The following is a 24671-nucleotide window of genomic DNA, read 5'->3' as shown; positions in this document are numbered from 1 at the left end:
GGGGCAACTGGGCAACCGGTTATTTTGCACGCTGGTGTGTTTGTTGTTGAATCTGTGATGTAAAAATTTTCATTGTGTACAGTACTATTACATAAACCCTGCAGTCCCCTCCCATGTGTTTGAAGTAAATGATGACACAGGAGTCATTATTATAATCATAGTTACTGTAGAATGTGCATGATTAGGAAAAGGGGAGAGAAAACCCACCTGAAATTTGCAGGAAAAAAATTTAACAACCTGCAACTTTGCAAACAAAATTCAGACTTGGTGTTAAGGTTATTACGGTAATTAGAATTTCTAGAGAACATGACAGTCATTAGTACTGTACCAATAAAAAACAGCGTAGGTAGCTACCTACCTATAGGTACGTTATGACTCTTTGACCCCATTCATACCAGACTTTTATTTAGCAGTTTCAACCGGTTTTTCAAAAAACGTTTTTTTATTTAGCTAAGTGTGAACACAAATACCAATTTTCAAAAGGTAAGGGTTTTTTTCGCTGAAAAAGCTGGTCTAAATGCTTACAACCAGTTTTTACGTCATAATATTCCACTTTCACGTGGTCAGCATCCAGGCCATATGCAACCTTCAAGCGTTTTGATACAGGCTCTAAACAACAACTTACAACTTAAAACAGCAAGATGTAAAATAAATATAAATGCACCTAGAAGGTTAGAAAACGTACAGTATGTTGGACTGACGAAGTACAGTTAATTTCAATGTTGAAATAATTCACTGTAACAGTTGTTGTTTTTACTATACATGACAAAATTTATTAAATTTACTAGAGTGTTTTTTAGTGACTGAATGTGTTGAAAGTCAAATCAGAGCCAGGAATCAGTACAATTTTATCAGCTGCTGAGTCCATAATGTCAATTAATATTGTCTGTAAAATTATGAAATTATTGATAAAAGTACAGTCCTGACATCTACAGTACTTATAATTCTGCCCAGCTGTTCAACATTTACATCAGAGTCAGAATACATCTGCAAATATGAAGGCATCGTAACTAAGGCCGTGTGTAAGTGAAGTCACCCAAGGCGCTTTACATGTGGTTTACCCCGAATCCGGTTTCAAGTGTCTCCATCTGAATGCTCCGAAATCACATTGAAAGCGCCTTGATCCCAAGCCACTTCTAGAGGTGGTTTTTAATCAGTTTTCACACATCGCGATTTGCGTCTGAACGCAATGTGATTTCAATGTAACTTCGCCTGGTCATGGATTACGGGGTGATATTTCTTCATTTATATGCAATACCAAATTTTACGTGTCAGCAACTTCAAGAGTAGTAAATTGGTCAAATAATGTGTCCGTTCTAGGACGAGCTTCACCGCCTCTGGGGGGACTACGTCGACATTCGGCCGAGATACGCTGGGAGGGGCACCAGCAAGCAGGTCGTTGACCTCTGACATTAATAACACGCCACCTTGCGTGTTTTCATCCAACAACAATAAATGCAGTTTCGGAGAATCGGGATCAGGCACGGTTTGTGGCACGTGGACCAGATGTGAGGAATGCGAGTTACCCGAATCACAGTTTGGGTGACTTCACATAAACACGGCCTAATACTGACAGATTGATATAATTATGATTAAATGTAAACTAAACATAAAACCTCTAAGGTTCTGTTCCCTTTTACAAAATAGATTAACAATTTATCCCTACCTCTATAAAAATTATTAAGGCAATACTTCTAATCTAAGTCTAGTGTGCTACATACATACTGTTGATAACATTCCAAGTGAAAATGAAACACCAGAAATTTAAATTGACTAATGAGAAGACATAATACAGCTGTACCTTCCCATCACCATTATGAACAATGCTGAATACAAATCAAGGCCTCAGCAGGATGGCTTATGGTAAATTACTGTAAATTCCAGTGAGAATATTGTGTTTTTCTCTTAATTAAGATACACTGTACAGGGTTCTAGCTAGCGCGAAGTAGGGGCCCCCTACGCTGTAAGTATAATTTTAACCCCCTATGCTAAATTTCCCCCTACGCCAATTTTCATTGTAGGGGCATTGTGACAGTATTTCTTTCTTCAAAAATGCCAGATCAAATGTGAAAATTTACCAATCAAGGATACATTGTACATTCTTTAGAAATAACACTTTTTCCCTAAAATGGGTATCCCTCAAATGCCCTCTTTTTAGCTCAAATTTTGAAAAAGCTCTGCACTGCAGAAAAGGGGCACATCCCCCCTTCCACCCCATCCCCCCTCTCGGTCGCTTCGCTCTCTTGACATGCATGCAGCCAGTGCCACTACGCTAAAATTAAATCCTAGCTAGAACCCAGCTGTATTACCCTTTAGCATGATGGCTTATCTTACAGTTACAGGGTTCAGATTACACAAAGTACATATAAATTATAACAGAATTTACATGGTAAACAAACACATGAGGGAAAAGATGTCTTTGTTGTGTTGTAAGTTTGCAGTTGGAGCAATCCTGTAGTATACATTACAGTTACTGTATCTTGTCTCTGATAAGAAGTCACTGCAAAATTCACCGTGAACATTTTGAGATTTAAAGTAAGACCCAAGCGGCATAAATATCATACACCCATCTAACCAGGCCCTAATGTTCATGTGTAAATGGTTATGAACAAGAAATATACTAGTACTTTTATGATATAAGTAACTTATTGAACTTCATAAAGCAAATTAAGTATGAATATAGAAACAGGCAGATATTGCAAGGTAACCGCTGACTAAAGGTTTTGCACATTTTGTCCAAAGTAGATGAATTTCAGTTTGTCATGGAATGCTCTAGATATGTTTTATGTACATTGTAGTGAGCTAAATTTCTCAAATCAATAACAATAGACTTCAACAGACTTGATGCTACAGACAGATTTGAATATATCTTTAGTTGCAGTAGCTCCGGATCCCACAATGCAAAAAGACTGCTTGTTAGAAAAAACATTGTGTATATCAAAGACTTATGCTAGCCCTTATTATTTTAGTATTAGTAGGCCACACTGACTTAGTTTTATGGATGACATCTTCTGAAGACTCCCAAACTAGTGTGGGCAGGTGAATTTTAAAAAATTCAGCCCCCCCAAAATGCTGCTAAACCACAGGAATACAAAGCTGGTATTGTGAACTTGCGGTAGTACATAGCAACTTTCACGACAATCTGACACATGGCATTTTGCGACATTTTTGAGTCGGCACTGTACTGAGTTCTGGAGTTCCGTGGAGCTTCAGTAGCCTGGGTGCCATCCTCCTCAGTTACTGCCAGCTCCCTATTGTCGCTAGCTACCATGGACTACAGAGGATGGCACACAGGCCAGAGCCGTAAGTGTGATTTTTGTTTTACGAACAGGGAAAATAAATCCATCTGCACGTGGATATCATCCAAAAAATTAAATCAGTGTGAACTAATTAGGATGTTAAGTTTTATTCTATACCTCTATTTTGTACTATTATGTTAAATACTTGTTGCCATACATTGTACCATGCACAATTGTCGTGCAATAATGTTCTTCTATGTCTCAGATTACAGACAAAATAAGTTGGAGAACGGAACGAAAGTCAAATATGATTTTGACAGTCAGTACAAATTCTTCTAACGAGAGAACACAAGACTAGGTCACTCCATGATCAAGGTGTGCAGTCGAGAACGAAAATTTGGAGGTACGTAATTTACCTTACAAAATACAGTCACTGATCGAAGAATTTCTACTTACTGTTAATTCTACGTGACTGATGGACCTCTTCAACGAAATATGATTTTGTTATAAACAGGAAGTTTTTGCTGCCCAGAACTGATCTGACTACCCTCTTCCCAAGAACATTGCGAGTGGAATGGTGATGCCGATACATATGAAGTACAGAATGATGCAGAGTCTGTCCAGAATCCTGCCCAGTTTGTGATAGTCTCCTTCCTCTGAGTTGTCCTCCTGCACCAGTTTGGTGAGGACGGTGCTGAGCATGTGAGTCTCGGCCTGCACACTCCTGCTCAACTCCTCCAGGGTGGTCTGCAGGACAAACTGAGCTCCGGAGGGGGAGAAGGACGGCTTGACCCGCATGGTCTGGGCATGGCGGTCAGCTCCAGCCTCGGTGTTGACCTGCAGCTGCAATGGTAGAAATACATTTTTTCAGTGTTCTGCAATATTGCTGAGTTCTACAATTCAGAAAATTTATACTTTCTGCAAATACACACAAGTCTTACCTAAAGCCATGGCATACGAGGGGTGTTGCATTCCAAAACATGTCATTATATAGCATAATTATGTACAAAAGTGCATGTTAACATTTACATGCAATTTGAAAAATGCATGCAAAATTACATTTACTATATTATAGAATACTGACTCTAACGATTTTGAAAAAGTGCCGAAATATTATACGGTAATTTATACCGGTACCACTGAATTCTTAGTCTTACCCAGATTTTTTGCCGTCTGCAAAAGTGCAGGTTGGTTAATTTTTCTTCTGCAATATTAAAAATGTCTCTGCAAAATGCAGACTGCAGGTGGGTTATCATGCCTGTAGCCAGGGGGGGTTTTGACAACCCCCCCACAAGCCTCAAAGGTCCACTTTTTGGTCCACTTTTTATCTAAAGGTCCAAGATTTTTCTTTAAAAGATGGACTAATTCGTGTCACCAGCGAGGCTGGAATTGTAGGAAAACAGCTCACTTTGTCATTGAAAAAAGTTATCTCTGATTTTTTTCCTTTGAAATCCTCTAAAAACACAGGAAATGTGATTTCAGAAGGTTCATTTCTCAAAATTTCCCGGGGGAGCATGCCCACCTAGGAACCTTGCCTTAGGCGCTCGCTGGTCACTCCAGCAGTGGGAAGAAACCCCCCATTCAAGAGGGCCTGCAGGGGGGTGGGGTGGATTGGGGTCCCGACAACGCTCTACGCTGAATTCGGAAACCTCTCAATTACGCTTTATGATAAATTCCAAGTGGCTACAACGCATTACATAGAATTAAAACACCGAATACGCTCTACGCTAAAATATTAGAGCGGTCCGTCTAGTACGCTCTACGTAGAATTAAAACGGCCGATTACGCTCTACGGAAAGGGGCTTGCGGGCCCCCATTCAAAATCCTGGCTACGGGCATGGGTATTTCCAACACTAACCTGTGTTTGCTGTTCCACAGCCAGGCTGCCAGTACTAGTGACGTGGTTGAGGCTGACATTCCCACCAGGACTTCCGTTCTCCTTGTTTTCAGGAGCCGGGGGTTTGGCACTCAGGTCTCCAAACAGGAGGAAGGTGGCCAGGTACTGCAGGAAGACCCTGGAGTAGGAGGGTAAGGCCACACCAATTTAATTTCTTGGTTAACAGATTTTTCTAGAAAAATAATGGAGCGGGCGGGCAAAAAATAAATAAGTTGATTCTGAATTGTATTTTTTTTTCAAATCAGAAAAGAATGAAGCGGGCGAATCCGTTAACCAAGAACTTGGATAGTGTTTTTAGTACAGTTTTAATGTGACTGAACATTAACCCCACGTGTTTGTGTACCAGATTCTGTCAGACATGGGGTCGTGTGGTGCAGTCGGTAGCGTGTTGGGCTCACACCCAAGGGGTCGCGGGTTTGAATCCTGCCCATGTCACCGATCTTGTGCCCTTGGGAAAGGCACTTTACACAACTTTTCTCACTTCAATCAGGTGGAAATGAGTGCCTAGTTTTGGTTAGGGTCGTCCTTCGGATAGGACGTCAAATGGAGGTCCCGTGTTTGGGAGAGCCACAACCCACGCACGTTAACCCACCGCACTTATCGAAAAGAGTGTATGAGTGGTTCAAACCTTACAGTCCGGTCTTACACAGCTTGTACATGTACGTACAGTACAAAACTGGTGTGTTAGGCCTAAAGGCGGTTTACTGGTTATGCAAAACAAACATGTACCGACCTGCGTGCCCAGGGTGGCAGGTCTCCTTTCCTGTTGCTGATGTTGATGATGACACAGGTAAACAGCATGAAGAGACCGATCAGCCCCATGCACACGATGATCACCACGGCTACAGACAAAACAAACAGAAAAGGATATATTTGACCATTCAACACCATCTTTAATGTAAAGTCCCAAACTTTGTTCTGGCTGTCACCTCAGGAAGGCTACTGAAAGCTGTTAGAGTGTTGGCAGGTGAGAAAAAATGTGCTTGTGCTGGAAGAACTTTTAAATCACACTTAATATCGACTTTGCTCAGCTGAGGCCATGAAGAGGGCCAAAGTTATAGCCTGGTAGGGCAACACCAATTTAATTTTTTTTTCTCAGATTTTTTCAGAAAAAATCAGGAGCGACAGGGCGAAATAAAAACAAGATAGGCCAAGGCACCCCATGATAGGCAGAAATGTTACAATATGAGCCATAAAGTTAACATACCAGGCTGGTTTATAATCAAAACAATAGATTTTGAACTTTTAATGAAACAAAATTGGATTGTTACATTGAAAAACTAGGAAGAAAAGGACTTTTTTCAACCGTTGGGGCCAAATATGTCTTTCATTGAGCATTTTGCAGTTAATTTAGACCCCCCCCCCCAAATTAAATTGGTGTGGCCTAGCCAATCTACAAATGTATCATTGTTGGTGCAGGCTGCTTCAGGGCTCTAAAAGTTTTCCCCCATCAGTTCAACAGACTACAGACATCAATTGCCATCTTTAAAAAAGAGTTGGAGACATTTTATCACAGCCCTCACACTCAACCTCACTTCTCTCATGGTCCGAGAAACCCAGCTATCCACCTTACCAGACTCAGACTCAACCGCAGTCAGTTAAACTTTCACCTGTTCCAACATCAATGTGTGCTCAGTCCAGCGTGCAAATGTGGTCACTCCAACGAAACAGCTGTACACTACTTCCTACACTGCCCACTGTACACTGACGAACGTATTGACATGTTATCATCTCTAAATAACATCCTGCCATTTTGACACAAACAACGTCACTGACAACACTTTATGTTCAACCATTCTCAGGGGTAACCCCTCATTGTCGTTTGTCAACAATTGTAAAATATTTGATGTGGTTTTCAACTTTATTTTGCAGACAGGACGTTTTGTTTGATTTAGTTGATTGATTTTGATTTGTACACCAGCTCATTATGTACCTTTGTTCTTTCTTACCATTATTATTATTACTTTATTTTATTGTTTCCTTTTATGTGTGAGGAGAGGGCCAAGATAAGTTTTATAACTTTTTGCCCAATCCTCGAAAAATAAATGTGAATAAAAAAATAAAAAAAAAAAAAATAAAAAAAAAAAAACAAGACTACCCGGTAGGAGTGTTACACCAGGAGTTGATTAGTCCTACCACAATCGCGGTGGGGGTAATGAACTTCAGAAGTGTCATGCAAAGCCTACCGGGGAACCTTAGCTGTGTCAGGCGGGGAAGAGCAGCCTTGAAGAGAAACATACTGCCCATTCTCGTCATCTCTGGACTTTAGAAGCTACATACACAGTCTAATGTTAAAGAAGGAAGTAATTTTTTTTTAACGGAGTGGTTCAATGCAAGGCCTTTCCGCCACTTCTCGGCATTGAACTAGAAAAATGAGAGAAAAACATCAGGGCTATGTCAAGAGATGGTGGTTAACGTTTGATTTGAAAGCCTGTAGATTGTAAGATGGTGGGAAACACTTGTCAGGGAGGGAATTAAAAAACTTGGCCATACGGGGAAAGAAACTGTCACTGTAAAAAGATTTCGAACAAGGAATTTGGAGGGTGAAGTTGTGTGAGCTAGTGGAAAACCTAGTGGAACGCTTAAAAGTTCTGAGTTGTGGAACTAGTTGGGTGAGTTCTGCAGAGCAGTGACCATGAAAATATCTGTAAAAGAGGGATTGAGAGGCAACATTTCGTCTATGGGAAAGGGGGTCTAACTTGGAGGCCAGAGGATAGCCTATGGCCACGCAAATTCTCTTTTGTATGTGATCGAGAAGGTGCAGGCAATCGATTGAATTACCTATGAATGGCATTTTGTCCTTGACAGGGAGGAAGTCTGTGATGACCACCAGGGACACCACCATGGCCAGCAGGATGGTTATACCAAAGCCGATCCGATCGCTCTGCTCGATGGGGGTGGCGAAGGTGATGCACATCAGCACAGCCAGGATGATACATGGTGAGATGGTGGTGGCGATGTGGTAGATGGGATCCCTGGTCAGGTCCAGCATCAGGCAGCCTTTCCCAGCTTCTGTTTTCAGGTATGCGACGACTCTCCACTGGCCAGATACGATCTGAGTGCGGGTGTTACAATCGATGTAACCCGGCCTTTTCGTATCGGGACATCTTAGCTGCTCTCCTGCTGTTATACTGGATTCAAAACAGATGGGACACGTCATGGTGTCGACAGGGAAGAGGTACGGGTCCAGCGTACAGGTTGTAGTGGTCAGAGCCTCCACTGTCCAGTTGACATGGCCGTCACTGGTCACTATCACCTTTGATGCTGGGAGACTTTTGTAGTTGGTGTCAGCACTGGAAAATATGATGATTATCAACTGTTGCAGTTAAAATAATTGTGAGAGATCTAAGGATTTCATGTTTCACCAGAATGTAGATGCCATTTGGTCATGTTGGCCACTGATATCATGATATAAAATAATATTAGAAAATGTCCTTGCATGCTTTGTTGCTTGCACTTGCACTTGTAGGACTCAGTCTTAGGGCTAATTTTCTGTTCAAGTGGCATCTGATCATTTGAATAGAAATTTTAATCTAATGTATGGTTAACAAGTTACAGCACATATTTAATCTTTCTGGTAATATCTTTCTGCCGTAATATTTCTGTCACAAGTCAAGATTATTTTATATTGACCGCCTCTTCCATTAATATTTTTTTATTTTTTTTTAGTCACAGTTCAGAATGCACATTATCTAATATATAAATACACACTTCTTCCTCAGCAGTAGAGTTGGTTTCCACACTTGATCGTCCGGCAGAAACAAACTCCTCATCTTGCCATATTCCTCTTCTGACCAGGCCAAGCGGAGGTCCCACCAGTCCTGTTGTCAACAAATATTATTAATATTATAATATCACAAATAGACACTGCTTTAACATGTACTTAACACTAACCAATTTGACTAATTGTGAGTTATATAGTCATGTCAAGCATCACTTCTTCTACCTTATAACATACCAAAAATCATGGCAACCCATCAATCAGCTCTTGAGTATTCCTCCCTCAAAGATTTTTCAACAAATGCTCCTGCAGTTCCTGGACAAGCTGCCAGGGGGACTACACTAACGCCACTTCTTCCTGAGCACAAGAGCTACCGTCCATGTCCAGATCAATTGGGATATCAAAACTGGAACTTCACCTGCAGTAGCAAGAAAAGCTGCCAGCAGGCCAAAAATCTAATTTCTAGGTCTCATCAAGACCTTAACCCACCTACATTTTGTACCAAGTTTCATGACAATCCATCCATAGGTTCTTGAGTTATTGTGCTAAGCCACATACATACAACTATACAATACATGTACAATCAGTCATACACACGCAAGCTACAAAAAACATGACCTTCTTGGTGAAGGTAATTAAAGGCAAGATCATTACTACCTGTAGGTATCACTCACTCACTCACTGGGTCGAGCTTCCCTCCATCTCTTCCTATCCTTCATTTCTACCTGTAGGTATCAGTTATGCAAATATGCCCCAAAAGAGATATTGAACTCTTCCTATGGGCCAGAATGACCTTAATTGAAATCAAATATTTACTTACCACATTTAGAGAAAGCGACACCATGACTCTCTCATCTTTCTCGTTCTATGAAGGAATAAACGTTAAAAGTGGTTAAAGTTACTGTCTTTTAAAAAATCCAAAGTATCCAGAACATTGAAATATGTTAATTTTTTAATTCAATTATGAAGATTTACCACATTTGTAGAAGGATTGACATAACAGGTGACTATCACCTTTTCAAGATGTCAAACCTGAGAACAGACTGTAAGGTTTGAACTAGTTTGGGAGTATTCAAGGATGCCATCAATAAAATCAAGCCAATGCTGCCTAATAATGTTAACTTAGTAGAGTTACCGTGTCCACGATATTGTTGATGCGCCCTTGGAATGATGAGACAGTGATGTCCACAGACGGCTGGGTCTCCACTTTGTACTGGTTCCGCACAAACAAGTCTGTCAGCAGCTGGCTCTCATGGTCCACTAGTACAGACAAACACAGCTTTTAATGCCTTAAAATTATAACAATTATTACCTCCATGAAAAATGGAGGTATTGTTTTTGGCGTGTCTGTGTGTGTGTCTGTGTGTGTGTCTGTGTGTTTGTGTTTCCGCACATTTGTAGCCAGCTTAACTTCAGAACGCCTTTATGGATTGTGATGATATTTTGTACATTGGTAGGTCTTATGGAGACAAAGGTCAAGATCAAATATGGGCCTCCTGGTGGCCGACCTTGGTACTGCAGTTACTGTAGAACTTCCGGTTTTTTAATCTTTTGTCCTGAACATGCTACGGTCTTGACTTTTTGGTGACTTTTAGAAAACCATAAATTGAACTAGATTATACTAAATACGACCTTATTTCCATAGTCAATGAGACAAATAAAACATTTACAAAAACTCATGTATTTCAAGGAGGTATGGAGTCTCAGAATTCTTGTTATAGTGATAGATTGGAAAGTATTTTCCTCGTAATGAATACTTTTTAGACAGAAGAAGTTTAAGCTTTACATTGTGTATATTAAACTCAGTCATTTGTTTTCATTCTCAACTCGAACAAGTGCGTAATGTATAATTCATTTGTAAAAAAAAAGGAGATAATCCACTCTTATGTTTTTGCACACAATATTAATTTCTGGCACCAATTTTGTACATCAAACTGGTTTACAAATACGTTGGTGTAGGTTAATCATCCAGGATAAAGATAAAGTGATAAAGCCGTTGAATCTTTTCTAACTGGATAAATTGAATATTTTTTTTTTACAAATAGTAGTTTGTCAGCATAAAAAGTCTATCCACTATTAATAGTTTGTGTTTTTATTATCAAATAATAATATTATGCATTTTTTTTCTCATATGGCCCATGTGCATGAAATAAATAATAATGTTCTTGGTCATAGAAACATCATTTTTTATCGAATTGATCTTTGTTTTCCCACAGGACAGACATACATGTACTGACCATCACAGGTGGGCGGGTCACTGGTCCATGTTCCATTGGCCCGACAGGTGGACCTGAGTGACCCGTCAGTCAGGATGTACCCCGCCCCACAGCTGAAGGTTATCTTGTCCCCGCTCAGGTAAGTCACCTTCTTTGGACTCCTGGTGCCAAACCGTGGTGGCCCAGGGTCGGAGCAGGTTTTTTCTGAAATGTCAAAGATAAAACAATGCTCCTTCTGGTAGAACATACAGGAACTGCAGCGGCATGCGTCACCCAGTGGTTAGTGATCCTCCACCCCTGGACCAAGAGTCTTGAGTTCAAATCCCGTACAATGTACACTTACACACTTGTACAAAAAACACTTACATGTACACACACACACACATACCTGTACGCACCAGTCACACATACCTGTATACACTCGTACATACACTCACTAACCCATGCATACACACCACACACTGTGCCTGAAGCATATACACACATACTTGTGTATACACACAGTACATACAACACATACACTCACACACGTATGCATGTCACACAAAGTCACATACATGCACACACATTGTCAAGCCTTTGTTCATAATTACTTAGTTGCATGATTTCATGTAATAGTAGTAAACAAACAAACAAACAAACTAGTGATGATTTGAAACTGATAGTTCTGAGGATAAGATATCAAATTGACTTGAATGAGAAATTGTCCCTTCCATCTAAACCCCACCCGTATCTTACATGTACCTCCACATCTGGGCAGCTCACACAAGACTTGGAAGCCCATGGGAGACAGACACCAGGGTCTGGTGTCAGCGTCAGGGTTCCTACAGTAGTTCTCCTGCAGGTTAGACCAGGGGAACTGAGACATGTAGAAGTCCCCTTCATCAGCAGACCAGGCTTTGCACAATTCTCCGTTATTTGTTTTGGCCACGAGTCCCCGGTAGTTCATACCATTTCCATAATAACACCCTGTGAATGAATCATTCAGACGTATAAGGTTTAGATGAACTTTTACATACCAAATTAGTATCTTTCTTAAGGCCACACTAATTTGATTTGTTTGTGGTTATACATGGTACATGTACTTATTAACTTGAAGGCATATCAGTCACGTTATTAGTCAAATCTCTTCAGGGAGACCACCTGTATGTCCAAGGTAACTACAGTATAAACTGTACTTTCTGGGTGGTTGCTTTGGGCAGGTTTGATGTAATAACAACTTGACTTATTAAGTTTTTATTGAAGATGCAGTACTCACTCCCATTGTCAGGTATTGGAGCATTCCAACAGGACATGTTAGCGCTGGGGTAGGGGAAGTGTGAGCAGTCTGGGAAGGGCCAGGACCCGTTGGTGTGCAGTACCGCCTCAGGTCGACAGGAGGCAGTCACCTCCTCACACAGGGTACGACATGGCAGCAGCTGCCGCGGGCTGGGCAGGACCGATATTATGTATAGATATAAGATACATCATGTATATTTGTGTGTTTCTGTGTTTGGATGCTTGCGTGTCTGTCACCGTGCACACATAGGTGTGTGTGTGTGTGCAGGGGCAGCGGCTCCAAATTCCTTCTCCACCCCGTGTGTGTGTGTGTGTGTGTGCGCACACATGTCTGTAGCTTATATGTGTGTGTGTGTGTGTGTGTGTGTGTGTGTATGTGTGTGTGTGTATGCACACACACATGTCTGTAGCTACATGTGTGTGTGTGTGTATGCACACACGTCTGTAGCTATATGTATGTATGTGTGTGTGTGTGTGTGTATGCACGTCTGTATATGCACGTCTGTGTATGCATGTCTGTAGCTATGTGTGTGTGTGTGTGTGTGTGTGTGTGTGTGTCACTGTGTGTGTGTGTGCATGCTTGTTATTTCCATTTTGTGTCTGTGCATTTGTGTGTGTGAATGGACCAGGCACTATAGAAGGAAGATAATAATCAGTAATTGTAATAATAACAATTATGGCAGAACTTGACAATGGCACTGTGAGTGTAAGAAGGAGAAGGTGATGTCTTGGTTTTAAGATGGTTGAACTTGTTCCAGCTTACTTCTTTGAACTACATTTCGGCATGATGACAGCACAAGCGAACAGGTTGAAGTCCGGGTGACAGGGCGGGTCGCTGGCTGTCTCCAGGGCCAGCATGGCGCGAGCCTGCTGCGACGTGATCACCTGACTCAGGTTCCGATGCATGTAGGGATTGGGTAAGGTGATCTGGTTGTAACCAAACCCCTTACAGAAGAGAAAGTCTGATGGGAGACTCTGACATTCTAGAAAACAAAGGACCATAAGTTACCAGTAACAGTAACATGTCAATATGCCATCCATATCATCACACTACATAACCTTAGCAGTCAACAAAATACATGACATTGTATGAAACTCTACAATTTGTATGATGGGACATATATTGTAATTACATCCCATCATTACCAAGACGCTTAGTAAAGATAGTCATTCTGGTCAGGCCATCTTTTATTTAAAAAAATGAAATTGTAGGAACCAGACTTTGTGCAACATAACAAAAATCCCATCCAAATATCAGTTTCTGTATTATCATGTAAATAGACACTATCATTGCACAGTTCAGAGGGCAATGGAAACAGCTATTTAAAATATTAACAAATTTTATCTGCTATGTGTAAAAAATGTACGAAGACTACCCTTGACCTGGAAGCACTATCATATAATGGTACAATCAGTACCAAGGACAAGGACATGGTACCCAGCCAATTTCACAACAAAATAAAATATGGATGGGTCCACACCAAGACTGTTCTTTTGATAACTTTCCACACTGTCTTGCATTTTGGTGGCATTTACAAATGCAGTACTCTGCTTGACACTAATTCAACAGAACTTGTTGCACATATATGTGCCCTGAGCATTACTGTTGATATAATTACATCCTTTAATAGGCCACACCAATTTAATTTCTAACGGACTAAGTTAACGGATTTTTCTAGAAAAATAATGAAGCGGGCAGGCAAAAAAAATACTAAAAATAAAAAAAAGGCCTAGGCATCCTATTATGGCCCAACATGGTACGATAGGAGCCATGAAGTCAACACACCAGGCTGGTTCAAAATTTAAACAATGAATTTTGAACTTTTAATGATACCACTGCATTGAAAGATGGAACAACTGTAACAACTAGGAATAAAAGGACTTTTTTCAACTGTTCAGGGCAAAATATGAGCATTTTGCAGTTGATTCTGAATTTTTATTTTTATTTGCAAATCAGAAAAAAATGAAGCGGGCGAATCCTTTAACCAAGAAATTAAATTGGTGTGGCCTTAGAGAAATAAGCACTATCAATATTGACATGTTATCTTCTGCCATCATCTCCTGGTCTAACTTACCACATCCGATTTCATCGCTGTTGTCGAAACAGTCTTTCCTGCCGTCACATCGTCTCCAGGAGTCCACACACGTCACGTCATCATTACAGCGGAAATACCCCGGACCACAGTCACTCTTCTCTGAAAACAGAGAAAACAAGAGTTCTGAGATCTCATACCTCCATGAAATATATGAGTTGCCCATCCTCATTGATTATGCAAATGACATCTACATTAACATAATATATGTGATGTTAACTTTTAAGTAAGTTACACATGTCACAAGGAATAAAATTGCCATCATTCACCAATAAGGAAACAAATAATTTTTACATAAAACCAGAAGTTGTGGTGCAGTACCAAGGCCATCCACCAGGGAGCCCATATATGTTTTCCCATTATGTATCAGTCAGGTACAGTGTGAATGGTATCTATTTGAATGATCCGCATTTACTGGTGTAATCCAATCACCATGATCCGCTAAATGTTAATTTCAGAAATGATCTAATATTAACACAATAAAAGAGAGATAACAGAAGAACTTCATTGCACGGCAATTGCACATTGTACAATGTATGGCAAAGTACCAAAAAAAAAAATAACAAGTAAAATATGTGTTGAATAAGGCTAATATGTAGAATAAAACCTAACATATCAAACAACAAGGGCTAGCACAACACTTTGGAGCTAATCACGACTTTCGGTATTTTTTCTAATACATTTTTGTAACAAAATTTGTTGCTTTTCTTACGTTTCTCCTGTGAAAGAAACGTAGCCTGGAAGCCAGGTTCTGCATATATGTCATCTGACTGGAAAATGACAGTCATGATGTTGGTGGTTGTAGTCACAGGTTCAGGGATGGTGGTGCCGCAGTACTTCCCTGGAAGGACAATAACAATGATGGTTAGGTTAGATGTTTGATTATAAGAGCAATAATTTTACTTCTTCCGGAACAAAAACAGTTCAACAGTTACTCTTGTGTCAATAAAGACTAAATCATCTATGGTATCTACACCATGGTATAGAGAATAATTTCTTCCTTCTGTGTTTTCAACCAGCATGCACTACTACTAGTGTTCCATCACTTCTGATGCCAGAATTAAAATACAGTAAGTCCTAACCCAGGGCAGTGCATACTATACATGTTTCATACTAAGTCATGCTATAGTTTTTTTGTCTATTCCAACATTTATCACAAGCCATGGCGACGGCACACTCAAGTTTTTTCAACTTATTTTTATGTCGCCACCACAGCAGACAAACGCATGGAACTCATTTTCACTTGAGAAAATTCGTGAAAAGTGCCTTTCCCAAGCGCACAAGATCGTTGGCATGGACCCGGGATTCGAACTCGGGACCTCTTGGTTCTGAGCCAAACGTTCTCTCGTTACGCCACGCGACCCCACCCATGTTAGTTAAACGTTAGGCCACACCTCCTTAATTTTATGGATGACATCCGCGCGCGCCTTGATTTTCGCCTGTTCTCAAAAAAGAAAAGATCACATCCTCCGAGGCTCTGGCCTGGGTAGTCCATGGTACTTTAGCAACAATACGACGGCGGTTGTAACTCTGGAGGATGCCACGCAGGCTACCGAAGTTCCAGGACTCAAAAGCTCGGTACATGCGTACAGTGCCGATGCATAAATTCCACAAAAAGCCAACATGTGCCGGCTTGTCGTATACGTCGCTATGTACTGCCGCAAATTCACAATACCAGCTTTGTATTCCTGTGGTTTAGTAGCATTTTTATTTTTTGCCGGAATTTTTTTTTATTCGCCCGCGCGCACTAGTTTGGGGGTCTTCAGACCATGTCATCCATGACATTAAGGCGGTGTGGCCTTACCATGTCTGACGTGAACTGACCGATAAGATAGCCCTGCTCCGGCGTGCCTCCGTAAACTTCCACACTGTCGTAACACACTCCCTTCCCGGCCTCCACATCCATGGCGGTGAACGTAAGCTGCACGATCCTGCCCGGGGCGACAGTTATCTCCCACCGGCAGACATGCCGGAGAGGGTACGGTGACGGGTACAGGGGGCTGGCGAACGTGCCGTTAGATCCGGTCAGGTTGAAGGTGGAAGGACAGTAGTTACTGATCTTGGCGTTTGTTTTCGGAGAGCCCGTGGAGTTCGCTACCATGGATGTACTGTTGGAAGTGGTGTTTGTGGCTGAAAAAAAAGAGTCACTTGAAAGGCTATCCATGCATGTGTTACTTAATGAATTAACGTTATAACTATGAAACTACCTGTGTCGGAGAGAATTTGTAAATATTGCTCCTCAAACGCAATGGAAGACGAAATTCACTTTATCTCTAACTGTCCATTTTATGACGACATCAGAAAATTATTTACCACCGTGTCCAAAATGCTGCCTTACTTCCCCACCATTCCCTACCACGAAAAAAAAACAATTTTACTATTAAAATCAACGAACACACATATTATAGAAGAAGTGGGTAAATTCGTCTTCCATTGCCTAAAAAGAAGAAGTCAAACCCAGTAAAACTAGTACCATGGTCCATGTATGTTGTAGAATATAGTATATAATGTTAGACGTAGATATAGTCTCACATACCACTGTATTTTCTTTCTATGTTGTTTGTAACTGCAATTAACCCTCGGGCATGTATTTGCAATAAACTTTCTTTCATATATCCCAGTTGTGATAACAAACGCTTTAATTTTTCGAATGAAAATCAGAGCACTTGTGTCAAACGAGGTGAATGCGGTTACAATGACATGCAGGTGTGTTTCAGACATGTCTATAACTTTTCTACAGCTACCACAACTGAGAAAACAATACGCAATGACTGTCATAAGTACAGGCCAGGCACAGGAAGGGCGTCTTTTGTATCCAGAACAGTGCTTTATCCAGAACTATGCTCAAGCACGGCTTTGGACAGTCCACGCGTATCCAGAACAGTTTATTATTTGTTTATTATTTGCACGTATAAAAAAAGTTACATAATCAAACAATAACAATAAGAGAATATGCGGGGTAGGCCAGAAACCTAGGTGTTTTTAAAGGGCATACCCCAAACAAAGGTAACTATGATACATGACAAAACATATTTGAATTAAACATCAAAATTAAACAATGAAATAATTGATTAATTAAACAAAATCAAGACACAGAAATAATAACTGAAGTGTGTAAACTAGTTTTTACATCTACGAAAAGAAATTAAACAAAAGTCTTATAATTCAGATCGCTGTTGCAGAAATAAACTGATTAGATAATTAACATAAAAATTAACGATTAAAACAAATGATTGAAAAACAAGGAAAACAAATAAATCAGATTATAGTGGTACTGGGGTTCCTATGTTCTTGGATACGTGGACTATTCGGAACCGTGCCTGATCCTAACCCTTCATTCAGCCATTGAGCTAGATAAGCAAATGTCTGAATACAATACCGCCTGTCCGTCCGGCACCGGGCGATGTCCTTAGTGCTGAAATGGAAGTCCCGAGGTGTACGCGGAAGTATCTTATCCAGAACCGTGCATATCTAGTTTTTTTTTATTCCAACATGTAATGACCAGACGTGGTGACGGCACACATAAGTTTTTCAACTTATATTAATGCCGCCACCAACACAGGGGACAAATACATGACAGGACAATACTCATTTACACCTGAGCTAAGTGAAGAAAGTCGTGTAAAGTGCCTTTCCCAAGGGCACAAGATCGGTGGCATGTCAGGACTCGAACCCGGGACCTCTAGGTTCCGAGTCGCACACTCTGCCGCTACGCCACACAACCCCACGCATATCTAGTTCTGTGCCTGATTGGCCATCAGGCTCGGTTCTGGATAGTCTCCGCGTATCCAAGAACGCAGATTCCCCAAGAACTGTTCTGGATACGCGTGGACTGTCCAGAACCGTGCTTGAGCATGTTTCTGGATAAAGCACGGTTCTAGATAAACAGGGCCACACGTCCCGTTACCAACAGTCATTCTCATCAGTACTAGTAAATCACATCTTCAGACAAATTTAACTGCAGCAGTTTGTAAATGTGACTTGAAATCTTTAACCATACCTGGTGTTTGTGCGCCACAGATACACACAAGTTGGAAACTGCAGAAGAAGATAAAGAGGAAGCCGTGTGTCCACATCATGGGTCTGTGGTAAAACAAAACAAGAAAGCTTTTAAAAAAAGCTGGCCGGGGGCCGAAATGGTAATAGCTGGTTGGGTGGCATAGCTTTGCACTATTAATGACTCAAATAATTGGTCAGCTTGCTGACTTGAATTGTTGCAATGCTAGCTTGCCAAGACATGCTTGACGAAGCAACGAAGTGCAAAGATACAAAAGAGTAACAATTTTAACTTACTGATATTCCTGACAATTAGTTTTGAATGTTAAAAGCAAAGAAACGGATGTTAAAACGTGTGGTTAGGTATTGCATAACTTCGGTTACCCCATCCACCAATTGCAAGCGCCTGTCCATTTCAAAGCCGGAGGCCTAAAAGATGGGAATTGACTTGTACAGAGGGGCAGAAGATTATCAATGAGGCTTTCTAAAGGCTAAATCGCGGAAATTTTATAGATTTTATTTTATTCACATGAATTTTTGAGCATTGGATAGGAAGCACTTGTTGTGCTTATGTGAATCCGCTGCTCATAAAACATAATACAAAAGTAAACATAAAGATGACATAAAGTATAACATAAACATAAAATGAAAGTGGCTGGCGCACCAATACCTATACCAATACCAATACTCTTCCAGAGTGGTAGATATAGTTGAAATCAATATCAAAGATACGACAGTTAGTAGGGTATGGGAGGGAGGGGCTTTGTTCCAAAACATGTGACATATGTAATTTAGAGCGAGAGGAGAATCGGCAGACATTGATAAGGTAATTTGCATTATTGATGAGAAAGTCATTTTACCCCGTATTATCATATAGCCAGATAGCGTTGACCAATCAGAAGTCCCTATTTGCTATTGGTTATGACACCCTAACACACCCAGCGGTCATTAAATCCCATAAACACCGGAACCAATCAGCGTCGACCGATATGGCCGCCGATGATGGTGGTTTATTTGGTGCTTATCGCACCTGACCAGGGATTATCTCACCATATACACCTCGGGTCGGGTCATTAACCCTCCATGGTAACTGCCGGGAATTTCATACCTCATAATCAGGACCTCATTTGAGGAAATGCTACAGTGTCGTTCTTTGTTAACAGAAGACTGTGATTGGGTAAAGAATATGATCAAGTGATGTAATTTATGCAAATGGTATCTTATTTGCATAATCAATGAAAATATTTACAATTTCGTCATTCGTAAATGTTACGTTGTTAAAAAAAGAACGTGCGTGATCTTGCGCAATTATTACTAACAGACTATGTGCCAATCGTGAGTTCAGCGGAGGTCACTGACCGAGAAGGGTCTGCACTAATTACCTAGCTCCATGGAGGTGATTAGTGCAGATCCTATTACACTAGCCTCCTTCACGATGTAACAAACGCAAGGGAGGCATTTTCACAAACTAGAAAGACAAATCTGCAAAACGTTACGTTTTCCCAGCCCTCCTTCTCTTGCTACAACCGTTACTAAATCAATGGATAAGAAAATCCATTAACATCTTGACTTTTATAAACCACCCAAGTAGTCATCAAGCTTGCTAAAGAGATTTCCAAAAGCAGGCTTGATTTAGCAAATCCCCCAGGACAACCCTCACGACAATCAGTCAACTTCTGTGAATTGTGCTGAGCCAATTTTCAAGATTCCTCCTCAGTATGGGAGCTTTCTACCGCTGCAAATATCATCATTACAAATATCAGTGCAGTGAGAATCCTTTGTCCCAATTTGTTTCTCCTCCACTCCGAATGCCTCAGGCTGTACATTCTCCTATGAGATGACCTGTAATTTTCGTAGGTGACAAAAGATGACCTGATTTACGCATAACTGCACCGATACTGCTACACGACATGATTAGGCTGTGTACATTTGGGGCAAAACAAGTTGGCGTCAGCGCTCACAGTTATTTGGATGGAAAATGACTTGCCTATAGAGAAGACATTACATATACCTGAGTCCGCACAATTAGTTGACAATGTAAAATTGTAGTAGTTTACTCTAGTCCACTCAGTGTACACATATTAAACTCCCAGCCTCGTTGTTTTGGTCCCAGTGATGATATTTTACATGTCGTATCCGTCCGCCAGATCTCACAAATGTAAGGTTCAGCTTTATTGACATTTGCATGTTCGATGACATGGAAAATATGAATTTGTTCTAAACTTTTTCTAAGTTTCTTTTTAGTGTCAATGTTTTAGAAGTTTTCCTTGTATCCTTGTGTCATTTTCTTGTCAGGAACATCACGAACTGTCTTAGATCTTCGTACGCACACCAGAGTTCAGGCTGCTTCTTGAATATCAAACGTTATCAACCTTCATAGAATCAGAAGTCAATTTGACGAATTTTGACAAAAATGTGAGTTATCTTGTCCATCCACCTTCGTTCCTCGCCCGGGGCACGGTTTGACATTTCTGACGTCTTTGTCTAACCCCGATGACCCGGGCTGTGGTGTTATAAGTCCGCGAATGACAAGTCTCCGTACGTTTTCAGCTGTAAAGCCCTGGTCACAACCCGCCGTGGGTGCTTTTTGTCCGTACGTTTTTTTTTTGGGGGGGGGGGGACGCCACGTCTGCTATGTTTTTCTGAAAACGAGCGTTGTACGCTCATAGGCTGTACGGGGCACGCGCGTCGCACGTACGGGTGGTGAATCCGCAGACAGCAGAAAAAGTTTTACATGTTGCACTAAAATTGTACGGCGTGTCTGCGTGCTCCCAATCCGTAGGATTCCGTACGGAGGCGGTACTCACCACGCACGGATGCCCTGCGTTTGCCCACGTTTTTGCCCGTAGACAGCACGCAGAAGCACCTACGGCGGGTTGTGACCAGGCCTTAACTCACGATCCCTTTGCTGCATTAGTATGCAGTTTGGCCTGTTGGCTGCTAGTATGCGATAGTATGTATTCTACTACAAACGAAAGAAATTTCCGATCGAGAGTTACAGTACAGTTCTATCTGATGTAGTCGTCACCTCTGGTGCAGAGAGGAGCCTGCAAAGAGCCAGAATGCGTTTTCTTGTAGTATGTTCCATGTAGTAAGAAATACGTGTAGTCACTAGTTAGGATTCCTTGTAAGGGTGGCGCTGAACAGCAGAAAAACGAGGGGGGGGGCAAACTGACTTGAAAAAAGGGACGGTTGAGCGGGACCTTGCAGAGCTGGGTTGCGGAAGAAAGGGGGGGAAAAGACTTGAAAACATGGACGGTCGGTCACTTTGGTGTCAAGCTCTGAAATGCGGCGAAATGAAGAATTGTCAACAAACTTCTCCCATCCGAATCATCCCCAAACCTGCAAGGCCACACTGACTTAATTTTATGGATGACATCCTCTGAGGACCCCCAAACTAGTGCGCGCGGGCGAAAAAAAAAAGAAAAATCCGGCCAAAAATAAAAATGCTACTAAACCACAGGAATACAAAGTCAAAGCTCGTATTGTGAATTTGGCGCATTGCAAAGCGACGTATACGACAAGCCGGCACGTGCTGGCTTTTTGGCGGAATTTATGAATCGACACTGTAGGTATGTACTGAGTTCTTGAGTCGTGGAGCTTCGGTAGCCTGGGTACCCGGCTCCGTATTGTCGCTAACCACCACGCCTAGAGCCAGGCCAGAGCCTCGGAAGACGTGATCTCTTTTTTTTGGAGATCAGGCGAAAATCAATGCGCGCGCGGATGTCATCCATACAATTAAGGCGGTGTGGCCTTATGTAAGGACATAGAATAAGGGACAATAAGGCGGTGCCCGCATAGAATCAATTAGTTGTCACGTAAGACAGCGACCTATGATCTCTAAGCCTGGGGGATGTGATTTGATATTATAATAAAAGTTTGTGATGGATTATCTTGATCTTTTAACCCGACGCCGCAAGGAAAATAAAATGCGTGGGATGCCAATCAGGACAATGAATATATATGATGATAAAATATGTTGACATCATATCATTATTGTTCACACATCGGCAATGGCAATGGATGGATGGATATTAATAGTGTTACCTGAATCTGGGGAAGCCACCCTTACCTTACCTTACCTCCTGTTGTTCTTCCGTCACACATGACGTCTTGGTGGTGTGATCAATCATATGGTCACTTTCCGTTAAAAAAAAACTTTCGTAATCCCCTATCGGACATTACACCGCCCTGTCGTGTTCGTGTTATGTACATGTTTTGTTTTCCCAACAACCAAAGTCTCCCGAATCTAGCACACGACTGTTCTCTTTGGTGGTCTTTCCTGGGTCTATCACCCAAAACTGTACGATTTGTCAAATTTTACCGAAGATGAGCCAACAGAGTTGCAAACTTTTCCGTCTAAAACTCTTACATAAATCATTCTATCCATAGGATGTGTCCGCCCTGCCCTGTCAACGCCCATCCGATTAGGCCACACTGCCTTAATTGTATGGATGACATCCGCGCGCGCATTGATTTTTGCCTGTTCTCCAAATGAAAAAAAAAAAGATCACGTCCACCGAAGCCCTAGCCTGGCTCTAGGCCTGGGTAGTCCATGGTAGTTAGCGACAATACGGAGACGTGCACCCAGGCTACCGAAGCACCACGACTCCAGAAGTCAGTACATACGTACAGTGTCGATTCATAAATTCCGCAAAAAGCCAGCATGTGCCGGTTTGTCGTATACGTTGCTAAGTAGTACTGCCGCAAATTATCAATACCAGCTTTGTATTCCTGTGGTTTGGTAGCATTTTTATTTTTGGCCGGAATTTTTTTTTATTCGCCCGCGCGCACTAGGTTGGGGGTCTTCAGAGGATGTCATCCATAAAATTAAGTCGGTGTGGCCTTAGTTGTCTCTTGGGGCCACTTCTGCCGACTAAGACTACTAATCATGGTTTCCTACTAGCAATCTACACGGACTATCCTCACTTACATTACACATAAATGCTTCTTTCATTTTCATACCTGTGACACCTCGCCACACCTATGACCACAACAAAGGACAAAGCAATGTTGTCTGTAGATGCAGTGAAAAATGACTTTACGCTTTGCAGAGGCCCAATGCTCTGTCTACCCCGCAAATATATTCCTTAACTTTGATGTGCATTTTTGTTCCATCAATAGATAACTGTCGTCATGACAATCCTAGTCCAGATTTCTACATACACTGTAACACGATGATGAGCTATACACAATCTTCTGTTTGAATATAAAGAGTCCATTTGCAAACTCTTACATAAAGAACAACATTGTAAGCGAATGCAAACTGATTTACGTTTTGAGCTATATCTTCCAACACCAAAGAACGCTAAAGAAATGTTAAGAAATGTTAATTCTTCATATTTGATATTAGTTTTCTCATTTTAAACGATTAAAAATCTACGAATACAGAAGTTTGAAGAACACATGTTGAGATGCAAATGGAGGTACAACCATGATGACACCTACCTGTATTGGTGTCGGAAACTTCGCTTCGGGACATTCAGGAAACTGAACCGTGTGTTGACAGAAGTCTGTCCGCTTTTCAGACCAGCCTGAACCGTATCATGACAGCGACTGGAGTTTCTGATATCCAGAATTGACACTCAGTCTTGTTGAAGACACAGTGCCGAGGTCTACTCTTCCCTTTTCACACAGGTTGTCGGGCGAAAATACCAGTTCGCTGACAGTATCTTAAGATGACGTTGCTGAACAGGTTTTACCTCTTAAGTATGCAGTTCCCATGGTAACTTGTCGCCCTTAAGGGTAGATCTATTGTTCTAATCATGCCGAACATCTGTCAATCACCCAGATGAGTCATCAATTGTATCATGTCCAGTTGGAATTAGAGCCTGCAGAGATTGTTCTCTACTCGCGAGCCTGTGTTTTTGATAAAAGAAAAGCCCTGGAACACTGAAGTGGGCGTGGTAACAAGTGAGTCTGGGGAGCGTGTCGACTCAAATTTCCGTCTCGTAAAAGGTCGTTGCCTTTCCTCCGAACGGTCGTTGCCTTGGCGTGGTAACCAGACCGTCGTGAGGTCAGCGCTATCCCTTCGGCGCCGAGAGCGTTTGGGGCCGCCAACCAGGCCTCAATTAAGCTGAGGTCACATTTCCAAGCCGATGCCCGGCGTTGAGCAGGTGTTCAGGGCTAGGGTTAGGGTTAATATTAGGGTTAGGGTTGGGATCATTGTTCAGGGCTAGAGTTAGACTTACGATTGGGGTTAGGTTAGGTTTAGTCTCCCCCATCACGACT

At 41.5% G+C, this 24671-nt stretch overlaps 1 protein-coding gene across 1 annotated transcript; it reads right to left on the bottom strand.

Moving 5' to 3' along the window:
- Positions 1–3782: 3782 nt before the first annotated feature.
- LOC109471767 lies at positions 3783–24096 on the bottom strand. Its single transcript, XM_019771123.1, has 16 exons — positions 23889–24096; positions 18445–18527; positions 16269–16574; positions 15157–15285; positions 14427–14546; positions 13115–13334; positions 12332–12501; positions 11818–12042; positions 11095–11277; positions 9993–10117; positions 9678–9722; positions 8848–8957; positions 7918–8429; positions 5870–5978; positions 5098–5254; positions 3783–4082 (listed from the first exon to the last, which is right to left on the bottom strand). The coding sequence occupies exons 2-16, from the start codon at positions 18521–18523 to the stop codon at positions 3783–3785; spliced, it is 2790 nt and encodes a 929-aa protein (XP_019626682.1). The 5' UTR covers positions 18524–18527; positions 23889–24096.
- Positions 24097–24671: the final 575 nt, after the last annotated feature.

This window comes from Branchiostoma belcheri, unplaced genomic scaffold, assembly GCF_001625305.1.
Source record: "Branchiostoma belcheri isolate BF01 breed outbred unplaced genomic scaffold, Haploidv18h27 scaffold259, whole genome shotgun sequence".
Classification (NCBI taxonomy): Eukaryota; Metazoa; Chordata; class Leptocardii; order Amphioxiformes; family Branchiostomatidae; genus Branchiostoma; species Branchiostoma belcheri.
Note: the sequence above shows the minus strand (reverse complement) of the source record. Positions and strands in the feature narration are given on the sequence as shown.

Bases quoted from the DNA above. Each gene is read 5' to 3' on its own strand.
- LOC109471767 (XM_019771123.1), bottom strand. From the start codon at position 18,523: ATGATGTGGACACACGGCTTCCTCTTTATCTTCTTCTGCAGTTTCCAA. The intron at 16,575-18,444 runs GTATGGTTAAAG...CTTTTTTTTCAG, and splicing joins CTGTGGCGCACAAACACCAG to CCACAAACACCACTTCCAAC. The intron at 14,547-15,156 runs GTAAGAAAAGCA...CTCTGTTTTCAG, and splicing joins GTTTCTTTCACAGGAGAAAC to AGAAGAGTGACTGTGGTCCG.